General features: G+C 39.7%; 2 protein-coding genes across 18 annotated transcripts in view; one reads left to right on the top strand and one right to left on the bottom strand.

Moving 5' to 3' along the window:
• LOC135091482 (bromodomain-containing protein 1-like) overlaps positions 1 to 22,359 on the top strand; it is a 39,635-nt gene extending 17,276 nt beyond the window's left edge. For 5 of the 10 annotated variants that reach the window (XM_063989157.1, XM_063989153.1, XM_063989156.1 and 2 more), the window contains exons 12-28: positions 1,394 to 1,453; positions 3,826 to 4,036; positions 4,502 to 4,626; positions 4,994 to 5,114; positions 5,478 to 5,666; positions 6,038 to 6,167; positions 6,549 to 6,684; positions 7,237 to 7,352; positions 11,210 to 11,433; positions 11,623 to 11,767; positions 12,797 to 12,895; positions 13,290 to 13,441; positions 14,614 to 14,721; positions 15,338 to 15,452; positions 16,367 to 16,599; positions 16,953 to 17,095; positions 17,445 to 22,359. In XM_063989157.1, coding sequence (XP_063845227.1) covers positions 1,394 to 1,453; positions 3,826 to 4,036; positions 4,502 to 4,626; positions 4,994 to 5,114; positions 5,478 to 5,666; positions 6,038 to 6,167; positions 6,549 to 6,684; positions 7,237 to 7,352; positions 11,210 to 11,433; positions 11,623 to 11,767; positions 12,797 to 12,895; positions 13,290 to 13,441; positions 14,614 to 14,721; positions 15,338 to 15,452; positions 16,367 to 16,599; positions 16,953 to 17,095; positions 17,445 to 17,643 — 2,506 coding nt within the window. In that variant the 3' untranslated portion in view covers positions 17,644 to 22,359. The remainder of the gene's footprint in view (positions 1 to 1,393; positions 1,454 to 3,825; positions 4,037 to 4,501; positions 4,627 to 4,993; positions 5,115 to 5,477; positions 5,667 to 6,037; positions 6,168 to 6,548; positions 6,685 to 7,236; positions 7,353 to 11,209; positions 11,434 to 11,622; positions 11,768 to 12,796; positions 12,896 to 13,289; positions 13,442 to 14,613; positions 14,722 to 15,337; positions 15,453 to 16,366; positions 16,600 to 16,952; positions 17,096 to 17,444) is intronic. The other 5 variants (XM_063989161.1, XM_063989163.1, XM_063989155.1 and 2 more) reach the window with 4 other exon arrangements.
• LOC135091483 (zinc finger protein OZF-like) overlaps positions 3,601 to 23,868 on the bottom strand; it is a 47,239-nt gene continuing 26,971 nt past the window's right edge. For 3 of the 8 annotated variants that reach the window (XR_010262520.1, XR_010262523.1, XR_010262524.1), the window contains 4 exons: positions 23,566 to 23,778; positions 15,817 to 16,100; positions 7,223 to 14,717; positions 3,601 to 6,788 (listed from right to left, as the gene is read on the bottom strand). Coding sequence is in view for 1 of the 8 variants with exons in the window: in XM_063989164.1 (XP_063845234.1) it covers positions 23,569 to 23,778 (210 nt within the window). In the remaining 7 variants the exon portion in view is untranslated. Of the gene's footprint in view, positions 6,789 to 7,222; positions 14,718 to 15,816; positions 16,101 to 19,057; positions 23,234 to 23,565; positions 23,779 to 23,868 lie in introns of those variants that run through there. The other 5 variants (XR_010262522.1, XR_010262525.1, XR_010262521.1 and 2 more) reach the window with 4 other exon arrangements.

Below are 23,868 nucleotides of genomic sequence, written 5' to 3'. Positions count from 1 at the left end.
GACTTTTGCTGTCTGTCTCTTCAAGGGAACAGAAACTGGCTTTGGGATAGACTAGGTAGACCACTAACTTAAGCAGTGTTGGATATGGCTTTTTTTTTTTTTTTTTTAGGAGGGAGGATTTTTAAGCCTATTCTGGTACTCAATCATATATTGAGAGAGAGAGAGAGAGAGAGAGAGAGAGAGAGAGAGAGAGAGAGAGAGAGAGAGAGAGAGAAGTGTGTCTGGAGGGTTTAGAAGTTGTGATGCTAGTTACCAAAAGCAATTATGAGGAAGGAGAACATTTTCTGCCATTTCCTGACCAAGAGAGCACCGGTGGTGGTGCCCTGGAGTCTGCCTGCTCAGCCTGGCCACAACGCATGGATGTGTGTTAACTCCATCACACGCATGTCATGCCACTCTGCTATGTGTCCTGGGGCAGACCTGCCCACACTGTATTCCAAGGCATCATGTGCTGGGCTCCATGCAATACATGAAACACAAACACATTTCCTTTGTCCGTTCTTAAGAAGCTATGCATGATGGCACTTTGGAATTTTCCTCCAAATAAAAATTTCATGTATATACATTATTAAATCCTGATATCTCATCTTCTCATTGTGGGAAGCAGTGTTATGATGAATTTTTTAATGAAAAAACTGCTATTGAGAAGATATCTGAAGTAACCATTTGATAAGATTGAATTTGTTACCAATCTTATGCAAGATATTTGAGTGGCACCCTAAGAGTATAGTCTTGTGTCACCATCTGATGCCAACTGCGAGTCATTCACATAAAGTTCCCTAGTTAGTGCTCAAGTAATTAGTACATGAGTGGAGAATGTGTTGTGAATGATGTGTTGAGCAGAGTGCAGCACGTGACAGGTTAGGAGGGGGAAGTGATTGGTCCACTGCGGGCGACGGACAACCCTCACTGTGCTGGTTGTATTAAGACATTTATGGCAAACACTTATGGAAAAGTTAAAAATACCTTTGTTTATGACTGTATATAGTTAGGTGAAGTGAGGAGGACTAGATGATCAGGACATTTACAGTTGTAAGATGACAGCAGACTTGTTATATGAGGTGTAGCTTCTCATTGTGTTATGGCAAGACTAGTATTAATGTTTACATCTGTCACTTGTGGAATACAGTTTTGCATACAAGCGGTCTGCCCCTGTGGCTTTATAGATTTAGTGCCCTTATCCCATTACATTAAATTAATTTTAATTTCATCTGTTGTAAATATTTCTTATTGTTTATTTTTCTTTTTAAAATGATATACATAATGCTGCATATTTTTTAATCTTACACAACAATGTCCTTTTCATATCAAGTGTTTGAAGATGGCATTGTTTGGCATTAACCTCTTTATTTTGTCTCCTGCCGCACCCTCTGTCCTGTGTTGCGTGTCGTAGTCTCACCCCCTCCCTCTATTCTGGTGTTGTCAACTCTGTTCCCGTCATACCCTGTGAAAAGTAAGTGTGAGCGGCAACCTTTGTCCCTGGTGAAGAGTGACTGCACTGGGGGTGACCCTGTGACCTTGTGACCTTGCCTCATGTCATGCCCAGCTTGGCCCAGACAGTGCCGACCCACAGGAATGCCAGGCCAGGGTGTGTTGTGCTAAGCTTTATGATGCCCTAGTTTGGCATCTGAAATCTTGATGGTCATATATGTAAGCTCTCTCTCTCTCTCTCTCTCTCTCTCTCTCTCTCTCTCTCTCTCTCTCTCTCTCTCTCTCTCTCTCTCTCTCTCTCTCTCTCTCTCTCTCTCTCTCTCTCTCTCTCTCTCTCTCTCTCTCTCTCTCTCTCTCTCTCTCTCTCTCTCTCTCTCTCTCTCTCTCTCTCTCTCTCTCTCTCTCTTTTGCTTGGGTTACTATGTTCCTTTTATAATAACTCAAAAATATGCTTTTCTTAAAAAAAAATTGTTTTTTTATGTGGTGGTAAACTGTGCCTTGGAAACCCTGTGGTCCTGAGGGCATTGTCTGGTGCAGCTTGTAATGAAAGGTGTTGTGAGTGGCTCATTGGTGTGTAGCTTTGCTGTAACATGTGCAACATTTCCTCAGAGTGGTTTGCACTTTGGAAAACTCAATTACAATGATGTCATAACTTTGTCACTCACATTAGTTATCATATGAGTGGGTTGCATGTGTTAGTAGTGTTGGTGTTGAGTGAGGGGCTGTGTTCTGCTGGAGGCCATTCAGCACAGTGGAGAAAGCAAGCTGTTCAGTATTGCCCATTGTGTGACTGGCTGCCTACAGGCCCTGGTGTTAAGTTTAAGTTCTCAAAGTAAACACTAAGCCAAGTTATTAAAATGATCAAACTCTGCATCTCGATCTTGTCATGACAAAATAGAAAATGGAATGAGTTAACTCAATTTTTACTGATTACAATAACTTTATAAAGATGTAGTTTTCAAGAAGTTGTTGACTGTTTATTTTTCTCCTTACTTATCAAGTGAAATTGATAATATTGGTAATAAAAGACTCATTCAATTTTTATTTGGTGCCTCTTAAGTTTTGCTTCATATGATGGTGCACTGCATGTTCTTAGTATCCACTGTGCTGCCTTATGGTGCACTGCATGTTCTTAGCATCCACTGAGCTACCTTATGGTGCACTGCATGTTCTTAGCATTCACTGTGCTGCCTTATGTTTGTGGTGATTCCTCTGTTCCTTGGTCCATATTTTTAAATGTTTTAATGTCTCATCTTGACTGCTATTACCATGCTCTAGTGGTAATTACTAAGGATTTTATGATTTCAGTGATTGTTCCTCAAGGTTTCTGCATGATGAAAAAAAATATATCATAACAACTCAGCTAATCATCTCTGTGGCCCTTGAAAGTAGATCTGATGAGAGTACAAAAGCATTTAAAAAATAGGGACCTGTTTAGTTGAGTGCTGATATGTATATATGCATCTTCATATACTAACTGCTTGTGTTGTTGTATCCTATATCACATAATGTCCCTCAGATGCCATACTGAGTGGAGACAGGTAGACAGTTTAGCTGGCACTCAGACAACTGAGTAACTGAGTTGCCATCGGTGAGGTAATACTCTTGTGTGGTGTGTTTGCATTGGCAGTTGTACAGTATGAGTAGAGGGAAGCGGCCCTGAACTGTATCAAAACACTGCCACCAACTGTAGATAGCTGAGCCCATACATTGACTGCTGCATTCGTGTCCGTGCGCAATGCTGGCAGGGGTTGTGTGCTTGTGACGTGGCTGTTGAGGCGAAGAAAGAAGGTCATCGTTGTGGTGGTGCATGTGTAGAAGTGGCCACTAACCCCCGTAGGGATACATAACAACGTTTGGAGCTGTACCGTATGTAGTGTGACGCTATGACTGGTTCCCCTCGTATTTCGTTGAAGGGTTACAATAGTAGCATCAAAGGGATATTTTTAAGATGTAGAACATCATTCCACTTACTTACACACACAAACACACACAGATATACATTCACTTTGGGCTCATGAGTAAAAGCTCTTGAGTATGAGTTTGATTATCACATAAATGACAGTGAAGAATGTGTTGTATTTTGTGTCTTATGTAACTATGATGAAATATGACCTAGATAATGTAAGTTTTTAGAATACTTGGACATGATGAATATTTTCTGGTTAATTAATGGAAACTTTGCTAACTTTATTCATTGTGCTGTAACATCAAAGTTACTTCAGCAAACCAGTGACTATTACTGATAACTAAAGCTTGTAGTACCAAGTAGCTCTGCAGATGTTGTCACTCTTAATTGTGACGAATGATAAACTTGAATCCTGGACACAGCATGGAGAGTTTGCCCGTGTATGTCCTGCCTGACCCTCCCCTGCCTCACCATTACTGTGTCAGTATTCAGAAATTGGCTGCCCTGGTCAACATGCAGAAGCGCTCCCAGTTCATGCACCGCTTGCTGGCCTACTGGACCCTTAAGCGACAGTCCCGCAATGGTGTGCCACTGCTGCGCCGCCTCACCACCTCACATGCCCGCCGCAGCAACACCACCTCGCGCCCTGTTGAGGAGAAGGCTGTCGGTGTTAAGGACAAGGAGAGAGTCATGAATGTGAGTGTTGGTGTGTGGGTGCTCTACTGCCTTATGATTTACAGCTTTTTTTCATGTTTAACAAAAAGGTCTGTCAGCTGATGTGTGTAAAGGTTGTACCAGCAGAGGATCATCCTTCCAGTTTTTATGAAAAGTATTGTAGTTGATCTATTGATTTTGACCAAAAGGAAATTACTTACATTAAGCTCCATGTAACTCATGTTCAGATTTTCATAAAGGTGTTGGTTTGGTGAGTTTGATTTTATTTTAGGTAAGATGGCATTCTGTGATGTTATGATTCACCACAAGCTGTTCAGATTATTATTCTTTATTATTCTTTTTAAAGGTGTCTTGTGATCCCCTGATAGATTCTTTTCAGTTAAAAGATTCCCTAAAACTGTTCTAATAATAATGAAGTTCTTTAAGTAGGTAGGTATCCTGTGTTGTTTTTACCTTTAACTTCACATTTACTTTCCTGCACACCAGGAGGCGGAGGGTCTGAGAGAGGAGATCAAGTACTGGCAGCGACTGCGACAGGACCTGGAGAGGGCTAGGCTATTGTGTGAGCTGATTAGGAAGAGGGAGAAGACCAAGAGGGAATTGGTCAAGGCGTAAGTGTTGCCAATGTATCTTGTGCTATATTTCTGAAGCGCAAAGTGCTCAGTTTTTTTTTTTTTTTTTTTTGTTATTAAAGAAATGCCTATTCCTTTTAATGTACAAAGGAAGTACAGACAGATTGATAAAAATGTAGTTATTTTATTGACATCTTCAGGTTATTATATAAACAAAACAATTACTGCAAATCACAATATAATATGTAAGATAATAAAACAGAGTACACACACACACACACACACACACACACACACACACACACACACACACACACACACACACACACACACACAAAGGTTCAATTAGTGCTCATTCTATCTGCTTAAAACACACACACACACTAAATGGCTCTGTATGTTGCAGGAAAGCAGAGGAGAAGAAGGTGCAGCTGGCTCCCTTTGTCCACCTGCTGCTGCAAACCATTGACCAGATCCAGGAGAAGGACCAGCAGATGATCTTTGCTGAACCTGTTGACTTGGTGGAGGTAGGTGGAGGGCATAGCTGTCTGTATCTGTCTGTTTGACTGATTGGCTTGCTGACTGGTTGGCACTCTGTCTTATTGAACTATTTTTTTGATCTCTTGAACAATATTTTGATGTAATGTAATGAACTCTGGTATTTGTTTATAATAACTTCTTTAAAGTTGATGGTCACAATAGAAGAGCTTTCAGGTTATTGTAGCATTTTGTTAATGTGTTATTCATATTACAAAAAAATTAGATATAAACAAAATCTTTCCCTTGTATAACTTGCTTTTCTTTCTTTTCTTTCTTTGGTCTTTCATGTTCTGTGCCATTTATATAACAAAAATATTAGACTAAATAAACCCAATCATTTCCTTGGCTAGGTGCACGACTACCTGGACGTGGTGAAGCACCCAATGGACCTCTCCACCATGCGGCAAAAGGCTCAGACACATCAGTACATGGATGTGGACCAGTTTGCCAGTGACTTTGAGCTCATGATTGAGAATTGCCTGGTCTACAACGCCAAGGAGACCATCTTCTATCGGACAGCTGTCAAGCTGCGCGACCAGGTGAGTAAAGGAGCCTGTTTGGTTAGAGAATTCACCATCATGTCTACAGTTTTAGTCATCAAGGACACATTTTGGTATCACAGAAATATTCCCATTGAATTTGATATTCCCATTGAATTGTTGAGTTGTTTTACTGTATGTTTTGATTTTTATGCTTTTTTATGCTTTTCTTCTTCATTTATGTTGTATTTGTTTAGGTATAATTCTTCCTTAATGCCATTTTCTTTTTCTTATCTTCCTATACACATTCTTCTCTCTCTCTCTCTCTCTCTCTCTCTCTCTCTCTCTCTCTCTCTCTCTCTCTCTCTCTCTCTCTCTCTCTCTCTCTCTCTCTCTCTCTCAACACATTACCACTCCTTCCCACCCTGCAGGGAGGCGCCATCATCCGCCAGCTAAGGAGAAATGTGGAGGTCATTGGCTTTGATATGGAGACTGGCCTCCTCCTTCCCCACCGTCCCAAGCCACTCCCAGAGATATCAGATAACAAGATTATTAAGGAAGGTAAACAGTCCATTCATAGAATTTAATTTAAAACTAAAACTCAGAACAGTAAAATAAAGAAATAATTGAAAAGATGCTTAATTTGTTTAAAACATGAAGATATTTAAACAATAGGAAATAAAACAAAAAATATCTCCTTGAAGTGGAAAATTTTAAAACTAATGCAAACTGTAAAGAAATAATATAAAAATTACTATTATTATAAATTTAATATAGCATAACACTATCAAACCTTCATAACAACACTGACGAATCTTTAAAGTGGAAAATCTTAAAACTAATGCAAACAGTAAAGAAAAAATATAAAGATTCTTGACAAATTTAGTCTTAATATAGAATGAAACTATCAAACCCTCATGACAACATCACCTCTCTGAGCAGTGGATGAGGCGCTAGCAGCAGATGCGGATGAGTGCTGGAGCCTGGAGGAGCGAGAGAAGGCACTGCTGGAGCTGCTGGACAAAGCCAACCTTCTGAGACATCACGTGGCACGCATCAAGAGAGTGAAGCTCATCAGGTAGGCACATGGAGGCCTGTATTCCGAAACACTGTTCTTTCATTGGGACTTTTCAAAAAGCCACGTAGGTGATTTGTTGGGTTCTCAGTTAAGAAAATCCACTTCTGCAGATGCAAATCTTCAAATTATTATCTTCTGTAACTAGATTCACAAACTTCCATACAAATCCAGAAATAAAATATTTTGACGTGGAATTTGCAATTTTTGAAAGAGTACCGTTTTACTAGATTTAGAGACAAGTAGAGGTCGTTAGGTCATGCTCCTTTACATAACTTAATGAAGTAGTTCACTTTTCTATCATAGCAGAAGTTTGCTGCATTTACATAATCACCAAATGAGTGATAAATTGTGCATATCAAGAGAATAGAAGTTAAGAACATTAATTTTCTTACTGTTCAATTTATGCAGTAAATATAGTACTTTAATCTCAAAGGAATATGTGCTCAGAATATTTAAATAGTTATCAATGTACTCAAATGACAAAGTATATCAAACGAATAGATACAAAGATTTACATTCTCTTTCCCTCACTGCTTACCTTTCCTGTGCCAGGCGTGAGATTGGCATCGTGAGGAGGAAGTTGGCACTGAGTCAGTCCGGGAGCGCAAGTCAGAAGTCCAATGCTGTGTACTATGACACAGATGATGAGTCAGAGAAGGAGGATTCAGGTGAGTAAATGATGTCTGTTGGTTTGTCTGTCTGTCCATATACCTAGGTTTCTCTCATTTACTTACTTGTTCATACATGCAATCATTTATCCTCTTGCTTGCTGGCTTATTCGTTCACTCACACTCATCAATACATTTTTAATTAACTCATTCCATTACTTTTGCACTTACCTAACCATTCATTCCCTCCCTCACTTTACTCACTCATATTCACTCATTCACTCATTCTTGCTCTCCTCCTTTCCATTTCAGGAATGGCCAAGTATTGCATAAAACAAAGTTTTGATGGACTGAAATATATGAGGAACTGACAGAACCAAGTAGAGAAGGTTGGGGGGGCCTTTGTTCTCTGTAATGGAATCATAGAGGCTGGTGCCAGTAGATAAATAATTTTGTAAAATTTCAAGTATATATGCATCTATCAGGCTGATAGAAGAGACAAGGCACCCATACACACACATACATAGGTATACACATTCCCAAAATTAAATTAAAAATTTTCCTAGCTTTGAAGCATTATTTATTCATGAGAAATAAACTCTTAAGATTATTTATCACAGTTGACACAAGCCCAACCAGATTCTGTTGCATGGAGTAAACAATGCTGTCTTTGCCTCTCCTTGACATTGACAACAGCTCAGTGATACATAGGTTTCTCACCAGAATCCACAAATATACATACATATACCAAGGCTGTCTCCCAAAAAAAGTGTCAAGACAAGGCACACAACTTTCACATTCACACTCATTCACACCACTCTCAGCCCATTGGCCCTTGACAAAAAAAGAAAGTACTCATACCCTATTTTTATGCAGATCAAATGCACAGGTTGGACAGTTTGATCTGGAAACAAGGCTCCTTCATAATAAGTACTCTCCCTTACCACAGCCAATTGCCCCACATTTGTATGAGACCATTGATATGTGGTGTCTTCTTTGGAGGTTACAAGACTGTGTCATTCCTCATGTACCCACAACTGCTCTCCATTAATTCCTTTCATGCACAATCATTCTGCATAATTTCCTGTGCCTTACAATGCACTAACAAAATAGTTGTGAGGTTGATTTATGGGATCTGTAATGTTAACTATATACAACAAAGGATGGATATTTATCAGGTTTATGCATATCTAATATTTCTTTTTTTATGATTAAATACAGTGAAGCCTTGGTTCTCGAACTTAATTTGTTCCTGAAAGCCATTCGAAATCTGAAATATTTTGAAACCAAAACTATTTTCCACATAGAAGTCAATGTAAAATGAATTAATCTGTTCTCAGACACATGTCCACCTGTAGTGGCTTATGACAGATGCTCCCACTGCCAAGATGGCTGGTCCACATCTCCAGCTCAGAAATTATTTATCCAGATAGGACGTATTGAATTGATTTAATGACATGGAACTCATCAGAAGATACTGTTTAGACTGTGCAGTTGCAGTTTCTCTTTGTCATTGATCTAGTGTGGGAAGCCTTACAGAGTGACACAGAGAGGAGCAACTCCACTTGCCACCAAAATGAAGATCATAATACTTAGACATCTTGCTGCTAGAAAAAGCTACTGGGAAAATGCAGTTATGCAGTAGTGATGGTGGTGTGAGTCATTGAGAGAGTCACAGGTGGCTCAGGATTACTTCCAAATTCAAGTCATGAAAACTTTGTTTACATTGAGCCTCTTCAACAGGATTACATTTAACTTATTTCAAAAGATTCAATTACTGTCTTACCCATTGTCTCTCTTCCAAGTACATAAAAATGATGGAAATATTTATAGAAAAGTATAAATTAGTAACAAACAGCAGCTTTTGCTTTGTCTTTAGTATTTGAAATCAAGTAACTTTCTTTGAGAACTGAATTATGGTTCGGTAACCGAAGCAATTATGAGTTCAAAATTTTATTCAAAAACCAATTTGTTAGAAAAAAGAAACTGCTGATTGCTGCCAGGTGTGAGGAGCGACAGACTCTACTGAACCAAAACAAAACCATGTTCTTTTTGGTTCATTCTTTGCGGATGTAAACTTTACCCATTCTCTGACAGTACTAGCACTCTTTATCTTGTCCTCGTTTCTCTAGAATCTGATTTGCAGTCAGCCACAGCACCTACAGTCAGCAACACTCATGATTAGAATTCTCGCCAACATGAGCATCATATTGCACAAACTGGCAGCTTGCCCCTTCTTGGTCTGAAAAAATCTGCTGGGAGAAAATAGCTACATGGCAACTTAGGTTAGCCCCTCATATGTTTTTGAAAGCATAGAGTAATGGATTCAGTGTTTGACATATTGACGTAGGGGAAGGTTATCTTTTTGTGACCGCTCCTTTCCTTGGCAAACAAATTGGCTGTGTTTGTTTTAAACAAAGTGTTCCACTGAGGTGATGTGTGATGCCTGGAAAATATATAAGCCATGATTACTTAGTATGAGTGTTAGAGTTTCACTAGAATGGTGGAACAAATTGAAAAATATTCCACTTAACTATTGGCAATGAAAAGACTGTGAGTGCATTGGTGAAGAAATGTAGTAATGAGGGATGCAAGGATGTGCCTCACCTCAAACATGGTGGTGGTGCACCCCCAAATGTTTGTTTTTTTAGTTGTTTTGCTGAGGCTTTAACTGTCTTTTGATATCATGTAAGATGATGTAAAACATTCTAGGGTGTGCTACCACCATGTTTGTGGTGAGGCACATCCTTGCATCCCTCATTGCTACATTTCTTCACCAATGCACTCACAGTCTTTTCATTGGTAATAGTTATATGGCATATTTTTTCAATTTGTTACATTTATATATTTTCCAGGCATCACACATCACCTCAGTGGAATACTTTGTTTAAAACAAACACAGCCATCTTGTTAGCCAGAGAAAGGAGTGGTCACTAAAGATAACTTTCCCCTATGTCAATATGACAAACACTAAAATCCATTATTCTATGCTTCCAAAAACATAGGGGCTATCCTAAGTTGCCATGTAGTTATTATCTCCTGGCAGATTTTTTCAGACCAAGAAGGGGCAAGCTGCCAGTTTGTGCAATATGAAGCTCATGTCAGTGGTTGTTCTAATTGCAAGTGTCGCTTACTCTATATTGTGAGTCATAGTGAACTATTTTGACATACACTTGTATGCTTGGTAGTGGGGAGCTCTGGCACCCATATAATTTTACAACAAATTGGCTAATTTGATCTTACAATTTATCCTTCACACCTTCACGAAGGTGTGAGTTTACACAGTGAAGAATACTAAAATAGCTCCTTAGTTGTACTGATTGTTTTTACCATATTCTTAACAAATTCACATAATGTTTATACTGGTTGATAATTGTGAAAAATAAATAGCAGATAATGAAAAGGATCCTGTATATATAACTTGTAACTAATTTATTAGCACATTCTAAGTCATCTACCTGAAATGAATGATTAAAATAGTATCTAAGATTTTTTAATATACTTACGATATTCTATATTAAGATATATTAAGATATACTAAGATATACTTGAATATAAGCTTTCTGTATAGTCCACAACAACACATCAGGAATCAAAATTTCTGGTATATTTAGCATCTCTAACACTAATGTGAACACTCTCATTGAAGGTTCTAATAGGAAAGGATGTTTTGGAAAGGTAGGCAAGAAGGGAGTGTTTTGGATAGGCAGATGGAGGCTCTTCTACTGTGGCCATTCTCTTCCAGGACTCTTGGATGGAGGAAGGCATTAGAGAATGGTGATAAATAGATTATATAAGCTCTTTACTATATTAAGTCTTTACCACTCACAAACATTTACCAGGTTGGTGATAGCTCCTCATTGTCAGCACAGTCTCAGCATTATGCAACTAATCATAATAATCTTTGCCCTTCGCAGACATTGATGACAGTTCGGTGATTGACGATGAGGCTGAACCTGGTGAGCCAAGCCGACCAAGCACCCCACCTGCCCTGGCCTCCCAGCTGGCTGCCTCACACCTGGCCCACACCACTAGCCTCTCCTCTGGGCCTGGTAGGGTGAGTGGCATGGCTCTCTCTCCCATGACCACACCCTCCCCACGCAGCCTCCACCACCGCAAGATTGGCAAAAACACTCCTAAGGTAGGTCATGGTTCAGCATGCACAGAATAGTATATCACAGACTTCCTCATTTTGCTCATATCTAATTTTTTTTTTCCACATTGTACATTTAATAAGCCCACATTTGGTGGGCTTCATTCAAACTTAAAAGAGAAAAAGGATATTAAACAAATGATTTTTGGTGACCTTTCTTTTGTATTCTTGCCTCAGGATGACCACACTCAGAAGCGCATTGACTCCTTCTTCACCCGGATAACCAAACCATCACAGAAGAGTGCCCAGGAATCACAGCCACAGCAGCAGGAGAGCAGTGCTGCTGCTGTGGCTGATGAGGCAAAGGCTAGCAAACCTGAAGGTGAGGCTTTGTAGTGGTGGTGACAGCTGATTGTTGGTGCTCTTGTAGCCCTTTCTCCTCCATTTTAAGCCTTTTCATTAATTCTTTCCTTTATTTGATCTCTTCTTCCTTTTTTTTATCTTCTAATCCTTCTCATTTTCTTCTAATCCTGCTCCTTTTTATTTACTGCTGTTATTGCCATTTCTGTACTATCTTTTCTTTATTCTGTGACTGAGGCTGATTTCTGCAAACATGGAACAAAGCTTTCAGAATGCTAGTAATTTATTACAGTAAATCCTTGTTATATCGGATTTTGCATCTATCGATATGTATGTCCTATGGACCATCCATCAGATTTATCAGACAAAGGTTGGTAAATGAGGTTGAATGTCCAGCCAGCGGCAGTGGCGGTAAGGGAGTGAGTGAGTGAGGGAGGGTGGGAAGGAGAATGTTGGTTGTGGTGGTAGTGGCGAGTGCACACCGCACCCACACACTGCATCTGCCTCAGTCTCAAGGTGACCAGACCTTGGGATTTTTCCCAAGATCTTGAGATTTCACACTTCATCTTGGGATCTTGGGAATTTTTTGCTTGGGATATTTCATGTTTTTAACATTATCTTGAGGGGTTGAGCTAGATATACATTTGTGAAACAGTGGTATTTTTTTCTAATGGTGGTATTAATTTCTTGGGCAAATTTCAATAACAAATTGAGTGTTGGGCTGCCAATTGGCTCTATTCTGGTTGGTTGAGGATAGAGTTATGGAGTACAGGTAATAGGGTGACACTGACAGCAGAGAAACTGCCAGGGAGAGCAGGGGGCAAGTAAGTAGACATTGCTTTTGTAAGTGAAACAATGTGTGAAGGGGAATCCGACACCTGCTTTTACTGGATCTTCATCTTTGTCATCACTGGCTTCCCCCCAATTAGTCTGATATAACAAGGGTTCACTGTACTACATTGCCTTGTCAATAGTATATTCACTCATTTAATTTCTGTATCTTAAAAGTGTAATTTCTATATATTTCTTGCATTTCCATGCCCTTGAACAGACTCAGCTCATGAAACACCCAAGAAGCGTGGTCCCGGTCGACCCCCAAAGAGACCACGTACCCTCTCTGGCCCATGTGCAAGCCCCCCAGCAAAGAAATGTAAGTTCCCTGAATCTTGTTTTGTTTCCAAGTGATCAGAATACAGGTCCACACTTCCTAACATAACATGTGATTTTCCCTGTACATTGGTGACCAGTGATTACATTTTTTGTTCACTTTTTGATATGCTAAGTATTGGTGTTGAAAACAAGATACATTTATAAACATTTTTCTTGTGTGTATATTTTTTTGTTTCTCGTAGCCTTTCCTTAACACTATTGAAAATAAAATGACCATTTAAAAAAAAATTTCCCCAACATCTGTACTGAGCATTTATGACAAAATTCAAAAGAAATAATTCTGAGGCATGAAGAAAGTGGACCATTTTTTGTGTGCAGCATCTTGTACCCTTGAATTGTGGTACCAAAATTACATAATATTAATTAATTGTCAGTGGAGAGTGAGGCAGGTGATGCAGCAACCCAGGCCAAGGAGAGCAGTGAGGATGCCCCAGAATCAGAGCCGCCCTCAGTGCCCAGTTCACCATCAGGAGTGAACCGACGCACTTCTGTCCTCTTCACCAAGAAGGCTGGTGCACTGTTCAAGGTGAGTGGTGGTGATGGTGGTATGGGAAGGAGGGACTAAATGAGAATAGGGAGAGAGAGAGAATACCTTTAAGGAGATAGGACATAATTATTATCATAATAATTATGTAAAAGGAAAAGGAGAATTAAGGACTACTTTCAGCAGACTGTACTTAGCCCCTTCACTACAATGATGTCAGTCACATGTCAGTGTACATATTGAGAGTTTGAAATCCTGTTTTCTGGTGCAGGCAGAGCTGGGTGGCCTTCACATGCCTCAGTCACTCAGATCTTTGGCTCCACCCCCTTCACTTGTCAGTCAATCATAAAAAATAATCTCAGTACCACTCATATGGCAACTCCCCATCCTGGCAGTGGGGGGTGAATCTTTGATGCTGATATAAATTTGTCTGTCTTCCATACAGTATGGATGATCTTTCTTATAATAGTGGGGATGGATAGTGATGATAATGATTCCTGTAGTGATGATGAGACTGATGTCTCTGAGGCTGAGATGAAGGAGGTTGAGGAAGATTGGAGGTTGATATCAGATGTGTTTTCTGACAAGTGTCCTGATGTACCACTGCAATTTCTTTCCCAGTTCTATGGACTTAATCTTGCACTTATTGATTCATCACTTTTAGCTTCAAACTTTTCTTCAAGTGATGAACTGGTTGGCAAGTCACATGACTGGGTGAATGAGAGAGCTGCTTGGTTTTTTGTCAAACATCCTAAGAAAAATGGTCATTTGAACAGAATTATTTGACACCCTGTTACGTATGATGGCATGTATACCTTTCTTGCTCAAAATCAGGTATATAATGAAATAAAACATGCAAAATAATCCTTGAAAAAAATGCAAAAAATGTTAAATGGCTGATGTACACTTGAAAGTGGCGTGACATGTCCCTTGTACTGTGCTGCTGGGGCCACACTGCATGCTTCATAGTGAAAGGGTTAAGATGACTTAGGTTTGAAGCACGTTTTCATTATTCTAGTGATAGCTTAAGAATGATTCTACACTGTCATTGAGAAAGCATCTTAAGAGCCCAACTAATCATCCCTTATCACCTTTGAAAATAGTCATAATGAGGAAACAAAAACATTTAAGAGTACAAGCCTTAGTTATATCCACGATGTCCAAAAGCATAAAAAATAAAAACAGACAGCAACAGCACTTCGTTTGTCCCTCAGAAGCGCTTCCCTCAGCAGCGTCGTGGTTCTGGAGGCACCAACAGTGACGAAGAGAACCAGCTTCCTGAGACCAAGACAGCACGCCGGAAGAAGGTGACTTCCCCCTTGGTGAGACAGAACGGTCTGACTTACCTATCACTTGTATTTCTTCCATCTTCTGTTACTTCATGTATGCTTTGGTACACTCCTTACTAACACTTACTATGTTATTACATCCTTAATCTTTAACTTTTCCATACTAATGCTTCCTCCTTTCATTTTCTACATTCTTGATGTTATTTTTTTCTGAATTACCTTACCTTTCTTACTTTCATTTTTGCTACTCACTTCTTTTGTTTTTCTCATCTCTTATTCTTTTCTCTACTAATACTTCATTCCTCTTTTTACTATATCTTTATTCTGTACCTCTTTTCTTATTAATACTTTCCTTTCTATGTTACTCTTTTACTAACTAATTTTTAGCTTCTCTGTCTTGTTTTCCTGGCATCTTCCTTATTCAGTTCCTCTTTCTTATATCACCATGCTTCTTTCTGATTTTATTACTCTCTCCCTTGCCTGTACTTTCTTATGTATTTCTTGTTTTTTGTGTGAATGTTTCTAACACTGATAGAAATAATAATAATAATAATATTAATGGTAACCCAGTAATTAAAATAATAACATTTATAGCGACACACTAGTTCCTGTGATGATAATGATACTGACACTAATTCTTACCTACCAGCAAACCTCCAGACCTGACTCCCTTGGCTTCCCTGAGGGACTACCACTCCTCAACCTCTCGGATAGTGGAACGCCTCCCACCAAAGACTCCTTCAAGATGTACCGCCAAGGAGGAGGTCAGTGAAGCATCGTGTAGATTGCATTAATTATGAGGAGTGTGTATAGGTCCAGGATGGGTTGTATTAAGTGTGCTTAAATTGGCAGTGCTGAGTGTGAGGAGACTTTATAAAAAGTCACTGATTGCATGAGGTATAAGAAGGGATGAGTGTGTGTAGGTGTGATACAAGAGGAATTAGGAAATAGAGATGTAATGCAGGAATGAGAGGATATGAGAGATGTAGCTTGGAAGAATTGGATGATAGAAGTGTAATGTAAAAAGGAGGAAATAGAAGAGGTATGGCTTAGAAAAGTGATACAGGTAGTAAGAGGAGATAGTAAAAGGAGGTAGTAAAAAGGAGATAATATCTTATTTATACCAACCTGTGTGTCTTAAAGTTGCATTTTTCTGTAGAGGCTGTGCTGTTATGTAATGCACTGTGTCCCCTATGATGCTGGCTGTGTCTGCACCTGTAGGGATGTTGCCTTTGCAAGTCAGGATGGAGGTGGCTTTGATCTTGGTGGATAGGTGGTGATCATGAGCATTGGACATGTGGTGTCAGAATGCTCACTCCTTATTGCATTTTAGTTCTTCTCTTTTTCACAACTGGTCAATTCTCAGACACAGGATGACTTCCAAGAAAAGTTCAGAGTGCAGGAATCTAGTTCTGTACAAAAAGAAAAGATACATTAACTGAAGAATTCCTCATGTCTATTCCAATTTCTTAAGAATCCTTGAAATTAATTCCTTCTATATTATACTGGGCTGACATCCTCCATGTCACACCAGATTTCAATTTAGGAATAAAATATATAGAAAGTCATCCCTATTCCCTCACTCCATCTCTTTTTAATGTTTGTTTGTGATATGGAGAATACATTTAGAATTTCTCAGCATGTTCATTATTCTCAGTGAAGCCTTTTCTCCCTGAAGCAGAAATCCCTCCTGAGACGGACGAAGACACCCACTCAGAATCCAACTCCAGCCTGATTGACACTGAGGACGAGACTGCCTCAGAGTCTGACTCGGAGGGTGGTGGCAGTGGCAGCGACTCCAGTGTCGAAGGGGAATCACCTGGGTCAGGCCATGCAGGTGACCAGATCCCCCTGGAGCCCCTGGACCTAGTGTGGGCTAAGTGCCGTGGCTATCCCTGGTACCCTGCCCTGGTAAGCTCCTCTTACTCCTTGGTTTAATTATGAGAGCTTGAGGTAACAAAATGATTACAGAATTTTTCATTATGGCTTTGTATGTTTTACACATATTCATTGGCCTGTTCTTTTTGGTGTAGATAGAAATATGATAGTGCTTGACATTAGTTTCTGACTGTTGGTGCTGAGTAAGATTTCTATCTATTTATTTTTTTCCAAAGAATATTGATGTAAACTGAACAACAAACACCTAACCTAATAAAAAAAAATTTGTTTAAAATTTGGTTATATGATCATTTAAACAGTTTTCCCCAAATCAGTGGTAGATAGTCAGAATGTGTCACACCTTCACCACTTGTTGATGTCTACAGATAATAAATCCCAAGATGCCCAAAACTGGTTATTTCCACAATGGGGTGCCCATCCCTGTGCCTCCTGATGATGTGCTGGCACTGGCCAATAACTACCCGTCACCCATGTACCTTGTGCTCTTCTTTGACAATAAACGGACCTGGTGAGTGGTGGGGAAGAGAGAGAGAGAGAGAGAGAGAGAGAGAGAGAGAGAGAGAGAGAGAGAGAGAGAGAGAGAGAGAGAGAGAGAGAGAGAGAGAGAGTGGGGGACAATAACAAACTGCCACAATGGTTTAAAATTGGTCCAAAAATTAGTCCAAAATTGGTCCATTTTCTAAGTCTGATAGCTTTTCTGCATAGTTACAAAGACCATACAACTATTTTAATGTTTCATTCTTTTAAGTGAAGCCAACACTAAATATTGGTTAAATTTGGGCATCTATTAATGCATTTTCTCAGAGAGAGAGAAATGCAGGTCACACAATCACTACATCCTTGTCTTGTCCTTACAGGCAGTGGCTGCCACGCTTCAAGCTGGAGCCATTGGGTGTTGACTCAGCTCTTGACAAAGCAAAGTTGGTGGAGTCCAGGAAGCCGTCGGAGAGGAAGGCAGTGAAAAAGGCATATGAGAAGGCCATCTTGCACCGGTGTCGTGTGACAGGGGAGAACACTGGCCTTAGTGGGGACTCAGATAATGAGGAGCCCAGCTGAGGGCCTGACATGAACAGTAGGCTGTCAGGAGAAGCGGCTAGCCAGGCAGTGCAGGGACATTCCAAAATAGGCACTTAAAACACCTCAGTCTGGGATCACATCTGGGTCCAGTGGGGCTGCTTATCTTCTGGGCCTTACCATTGCAGATATTTATATTTATACAAATATTTATACAAGTGTCATACACCTCATGTGTAGGTTGAGACTGGAAGCAGCAGCAGTCACGTGTGGCAGGTGTCCTGGTGCAGTGTCCCATAAATAATTCACATGTACTGAAATTTCATGTGTAGCAAGTAGTGTCTTATGGCAACACTTCCCCCTTTGTCACCACACTGGCTGGTGATAATGTAGTGTAGAGGTGTGAGTGAATCATTTAATTTTTTAAGGGGGAAGCTGACATCATTAGAGTAATGACTTTATGGTGCTTGTGGGTAATTTTAGATTATATACACAACATTCAACTTTACTTTCTATGACTGTAAGACATTCATACATATTTAAGAGTCTGTCTGTTAGGAGAGTAATGAGTAATGTGTTGTATTGTATCACGCCTACAAATTTTACACTGCCACTGACTAGGGCTGTGGCCCTTATGCATAGGAAGTAAGAGAGCAAATATTATTAAGTTAGGTGTCATGTCTCACTGGCTGGCAAGTCACAACACAAGGAATTGCCAGTCATAAGTTAGGGAGTCCATGAAATACAGGTGAAGTGTGGGATGGGAAGCATGGAGAATGTTCGTATGTTACCTGATTGATTTAAGGACAGAAATGGAGTTTGAGAAATACACTAGGCCCTCGTTATGTGTGTCTTGAGATGTTATGAATGCACTCATGATATCTATTTCTAATAGAAATTCATTTAATGCTTAAAAATTTGAGTGTGAGGTGATAGAAACAGTGATTCACTTTCTTATGAACACCCGTCCCCATTTACTTTGGATGTATACTTTTGTAATATTATTTGATGCAAGGATATGATAGTTATGACACATCAGTGGAAGATGTTTTCAATAAAATAGTCTTATTTATGTAGGATTAAAAGTAATTCATATGATATGTTTTCACACTAAGTGCATCCCCTGAATATAATGAAGATCTAGTGTATATTAGTAATCTGTTTGTATGGCTTCTTTGTTACTTGGGTTTATGGATGTTAGGCATAAAATATTAGTTACATTTTTATTTTATTTTTTATTTATTTATTTATTTTATTTTATACATGTGGTGGGTCAGTCAAGATGGTGACTGATCCCACAGAGCCTGATGAATGCTCATTCCATGGTCATCCCTTGTAGATGTGTATCTTTCCAAGGCAGGTCTACACAATGCATCCTTGACCAAATTACAAGAGCATGAACACAATACTAACTAGTCAGGCTCTTCAAGTTGATGGTAATGTTCATGTGCATTCCTGAGAGAGAGAGAGAGAGAGAGAGAGAGAGAGAGAGAGAGAGAGAGAGAGAGAGAGAGAGAGAGAGAGAGAGAGAGAGCCAAATGTTATTGAAGGAAGACAAATTAGTTTAAGCTCTAAAATGGTGTAAAGGTTGCCACGGAAGCCTTTCTCACCACACCTAGGTATTGGTGAAGTCTGTAAGGCAACATGTGTGAAAGCAGTGGTGGTGAGGGGCGGCCTGTGTGCTGCACAGGGAGTTAGTGCTTTAGTGGGCTATTAGAAATTTTTTATGTTTTGCAGGAGGAGCTCAGTGGCTTCTAAGTCCTTAGATTTATGGTTTTGTGTTCATGGGGTGTGAAGCCTCCTTTGTACAAAAGGCAGACTAACTGAAGGTTATGTATATGTGAGAAGGGAAAAAAAGATGAAGATGGGTGTGTATAAGGTAGTGGATGTGTTCTTAAGGCAAAAGAGACATTGTGTGTTTGAGGTGAAGATGTATGGTTGAAGGAGAGTGCTTGAGGTATTATAGAGGTTGTGTCCATTTTGTGTTCATAAGGATAAGTAAAAGTGACTTTGATAAGGCAGAGAAGAGACTGTTTAAGAAGCAAAGTCCAGGAGCTGCCAATGTCACCTTTCAGCACCTAGCATTTTGTACTATTGTATGCTAGTCTCTGTGTTTGAGACAGACATGATGGCCTTCCTCTGCCATACCTCATTCATATGTAACTCATAACTTGTCACCTTTTACCATGTCATACAAGCATGTACTACCTGTCTCATATCTACATGGTGAATATATTGGTGGTATGCATGTGGATGACAAGCTTCTACTCAGGAAAAATGAGAGCAAGAGTAAAGATCTGGATGGTTGGGAACAAATTCATGTGAGTGTAGTGAGGGAGTGTGGGAAGTATGGAGTGCCAGACAGGAATGAGAGAAGAATGAATGACTCCATTAGCTGTTGTCACCTTCCAGGGAGATCTGCACAACAGCATATCCCTATCACTCCCAAAGACTGGAACAGCATGGGGTTATCATTTTGCTAATGTAATGGGGGTTTGTACTTTTGAGGTCATAGAAAACTATATATAAATATATCCAAATATATCTATATATGCATTATTATAATTATAGATATAGCGTGTGCTTACCCAAATGAGAATGCAAATGTTTTACTATAATAAGATTATATTTTTTTTAAGCAAACCTAGACATGTAAGTTTATGTTCAGATCAAATTGAGTCCGTATAATGTATTGGGTAGAAGGTCCCTGTAATGCTGCCTTAGTATGACATTGTGTGTGTGTGTGTGTGTGTGTGTGTTGTGATGTGGTGTGGTGTGGCATGTGCACCACACATAGGATGGCTGATGGTGGCTTCCAGGGCAGCAGGAAACTGGTGTTGTAGCTGTCAGTGTGTCACTAGTCACCTGTGTGTGTGTGTGTGTGTGTGTGTGTGTGTGTGTGTGTGTGTGTGTGTGTGTGTGTGTGTGTGTGTGTGTGTGTGTGTGTGTGTGTTTTCATCTTGCCAAAGTTGGATTGACTGAGCATCTTTTTAATGCTTTATCTATATACAATTGAGGATTTTTCCTAAAGCATTAGTGGCCAGTTCTTAATATCAGTTATTTTGCTAAGCAATCTGGATGGCTTGTTTTGGGGAATAGCCTTTGTTATGGTCCAACTCATCTGAAATCTTTAGTACTACAGCTCTTCTTTGGGTAACTACATAATATTATGGATATTTCATGCCTGATGTTTTCCTGTGTGTCATATTAATAACCTGCTAGTTTCAGCAAATCTCCCTGTGAAATACTTGTAGCTTTAACTTTTAACTTTTGACACTTATTACTTAGCTAATGGTGTTCTTTCCTGATGGTTTCCACACTTGATTTGGTATTGCCATTTATAATTCTCTTGCAAACAGATTTGTTGGATCTTCTAATCAGTATTATGCCAAAGCAAAACTTGTGTCACTGCCTGAGTTCATCATTATTGTCTAGAGATTCTGTATCACAATGGAATGAAGGAAGGAAGCATAACTATTTTTGTGTGTATTAAATGAAGTCTTCATGAGGCTCTGAAGTGATAGCAGTGCTGCTGGTCTATCATAGTGCAGCTTGCTTGAATCAGACACACCACACAAGTATGGTGTGGTGTTAGAAAGAGCATTTGTATTATCAGCTTCAACTGACGGCTGAGTCATGGCAGCATTGAGTGTGTTTTTAACACCAGCATCTGGCACCCTGAGGTCCTCAGGAGCGCTTAGTGGAAGGCAACACTAACTCTCACCACCATGTGTGCCTCATAGTGGCACTGCAGCACTCATTGTTTTCACTGTGTACAAGTGCATCATCTTCACTCATATGAACACCTGGTTAGTAATTAGCTCTTTAGGAAGGCTAAAAAATTCATACACTTATGTACTTGCAGCAAGATCATGAGTTCAGGATTTACTTCATAATTATAAACTTCAAACCTTTACATGTGTACTGCTGTTTACAACAAGCAAAGCCAGGTGGCTGCAGTGTGTGGTGTGGTGCTGGTGGTGGTCAGGTTGGCAGAACTATATTGGCACAGCACACATTTTGTCTGACAAAAGCAGTCCAGATCACTGGAGAAAGATCTGTAGAATTTGTTACTTATTAGCTGTCAAAGTGTCTGACACTATTTTTCTGTACTAATGACAATCCAGTATACTAGAAAACATTAGATTCTAAACTTGTACCAAACAAGAAATCTCACACTGCCCAATGCATCACTGCATTCATTATCTATCCAGTGTGCTGAAGACTGAAGTGAAGACTTGGCCACTTGTGGCAGATTTGGTAGACCACAGGAACTCGTCTCCTTGCTAGGGGAATGCTGAGTGAGGTAGATTTCTTTTGTATCTTCTATGCTTGTGTGGAGTCCTACATCCTTCACTTGGTAAAGTTATTGCCTTAAACTGTATACGATCTCTTATATACAGTAGCTCTGCAGTCAAAATCACATAGTCCATGTATGCAAATATTGGTGACTTGTGCTCAAATACTAGCTACATTTTTAAGTCAAATTTCCTTCATGTATTTTCATATGGAAGACTGTAATGACATACAGCCATGTCATCATGAATGTGTAGTGAGTTGGGAGTCACTGTGGGCCGTGTTCATCACACACACTCAACATTCCCATCTCCCTGCAGTGCAGCAATCAAGGCTCAGCCATGTCTCACTGCAGTAGCTAGCTCATGATCTGCTTGCCTATGGGGTGATGCTCCCCACTGTAGGTAGCCTAGAGAAGCGCTTGTGTAAGAGGTGCTGCTTGAGAATACATGTACGGAATAATCTGTATTTTCTTTACCTCAAGTCCTGTATGCGAAAGTAAGTTAATGTGAGAATGGTGCCGTTTGTGGATGATACTTCACTTGTGCCTGGGAATGAGGCAAAGGAGTCTGGAAGAGTATACCAGAGGAGAAAATTGAGAATGAATGAGACTGCACAAAGTAATAAAGCATACATGGATGGTAGACGACGGGAGGGCAACAAAATAGTAAGTTCGACAGGAGGACAACAAAATAGTAAGTTGCTTGAGGAGATAGTTATCTAGGGTTCTTGTTGATCAGATTGACTGGAATTAATGCGAAGAGAAAGCTGTATGTAGTAGTGGTGCCAACTTCACTGTATGGAGCTGAAACAAGGAAACATTGGAACAGGAGAGAAGAGGAGACAATGTAGTGGAAATAAGAGAGTTAAGAATATTTGCTTTGAGTATACAAAGAATGAAAGAAAAGTGATAGGTGAAAATCACTAAACATGATGTAAGAATGATACTGTAAGGCTATGGAGAAGACAATGAGTGGAATATACGGAGAGTATCACGGGTGATGCATAGGTGATAAAGAGGACATCCCCACAGGATACATTCAGATTGGAGGGATCCTCCCACTGTATTCCCAGCACTTCATAAGATGAAACTACACACCACTGCCAATGAAAGTGGCATGCATGACAAACAAACTGGTTTCATAGTGCAGGGAAATAATAATCAATATGAAAATATGGCAAGATCAGCAAGCAGTTTGAACATCTGTCGATTGTCACATCTCTACATGTCATCACTCAGATGACTCTTGATCTTGCTGGCTCCCTCCAAAAAGGTGGTTTTGGGTCTAAGGAGATTTCTAGGAAGACAGGAATGCCACACATAACTGTAACATAACTGATGAAAAGATGCCATGAAAATCATAATTCCACCCAAGTGAAACAAAATACCTTGGGCAAAGGTATATTTTGTCAAAAACAACTTTACTTTTAATAAGGCATCAGCTAAGTACTTCACCACTTCTCACAGCATGGAGGGAAAAAAAAAAAAAAAAGTGTGCCACAAAACATAAAACATCAGTGCTTCACTTTCATTGACAGTGGATGTAAAAGGACCAGTAAGGATACTGGGGTCTTCCTCTTCTGTATTTTTATCCCTATACTGAAACATGACATGAAAAAAATCTACTGATAGACAAACAAGTAAGTAAAAATTGCCTCTTGACTTACCTACTAATTAGCATCAGTGATGTAGTGAGCAAAGTGTGTGGTGAGTATCTCCTGCACTGCCCTGTACTGCTTATAGATGAACTGGTATTGGGTATGTGTGTGGCAGGTCAGTGCACTCCCAAGCTCCCCCATCTGAGATATCTTTGAACTGTCAGGTTGTTGCACGAGGCAATTCTGCAATGCTGTTGTCATGAAGCTTAGATGTTTGCAAATCTGAAGTAAAGAGAAAAGCCATAATTTCTGTGAATATTAGCCTAACATCATTATTCTCACTGCCTAGGTTTTTGCAGCATGATTAGATAA

The sequence above is a fragment of the Scylla paramamosain genome, chromosome 37 (genome assembly GCF_035594125.1).
Source record: "Scylla paramamosain isolate STU-SP2022 chromosome 37, ASM3559412v1, whole genome shotgun sequence".
NCBI lineage: Eukaryota > Metazoa > Arthropoda > Malacostraca > Decapoda > Portunidae > Scylla > Scylla paramamosain.
Note: the sequence above shows the minus strand (reverse complement) of the source record. Positions and strands in the feature narration are given on the sequence as shown.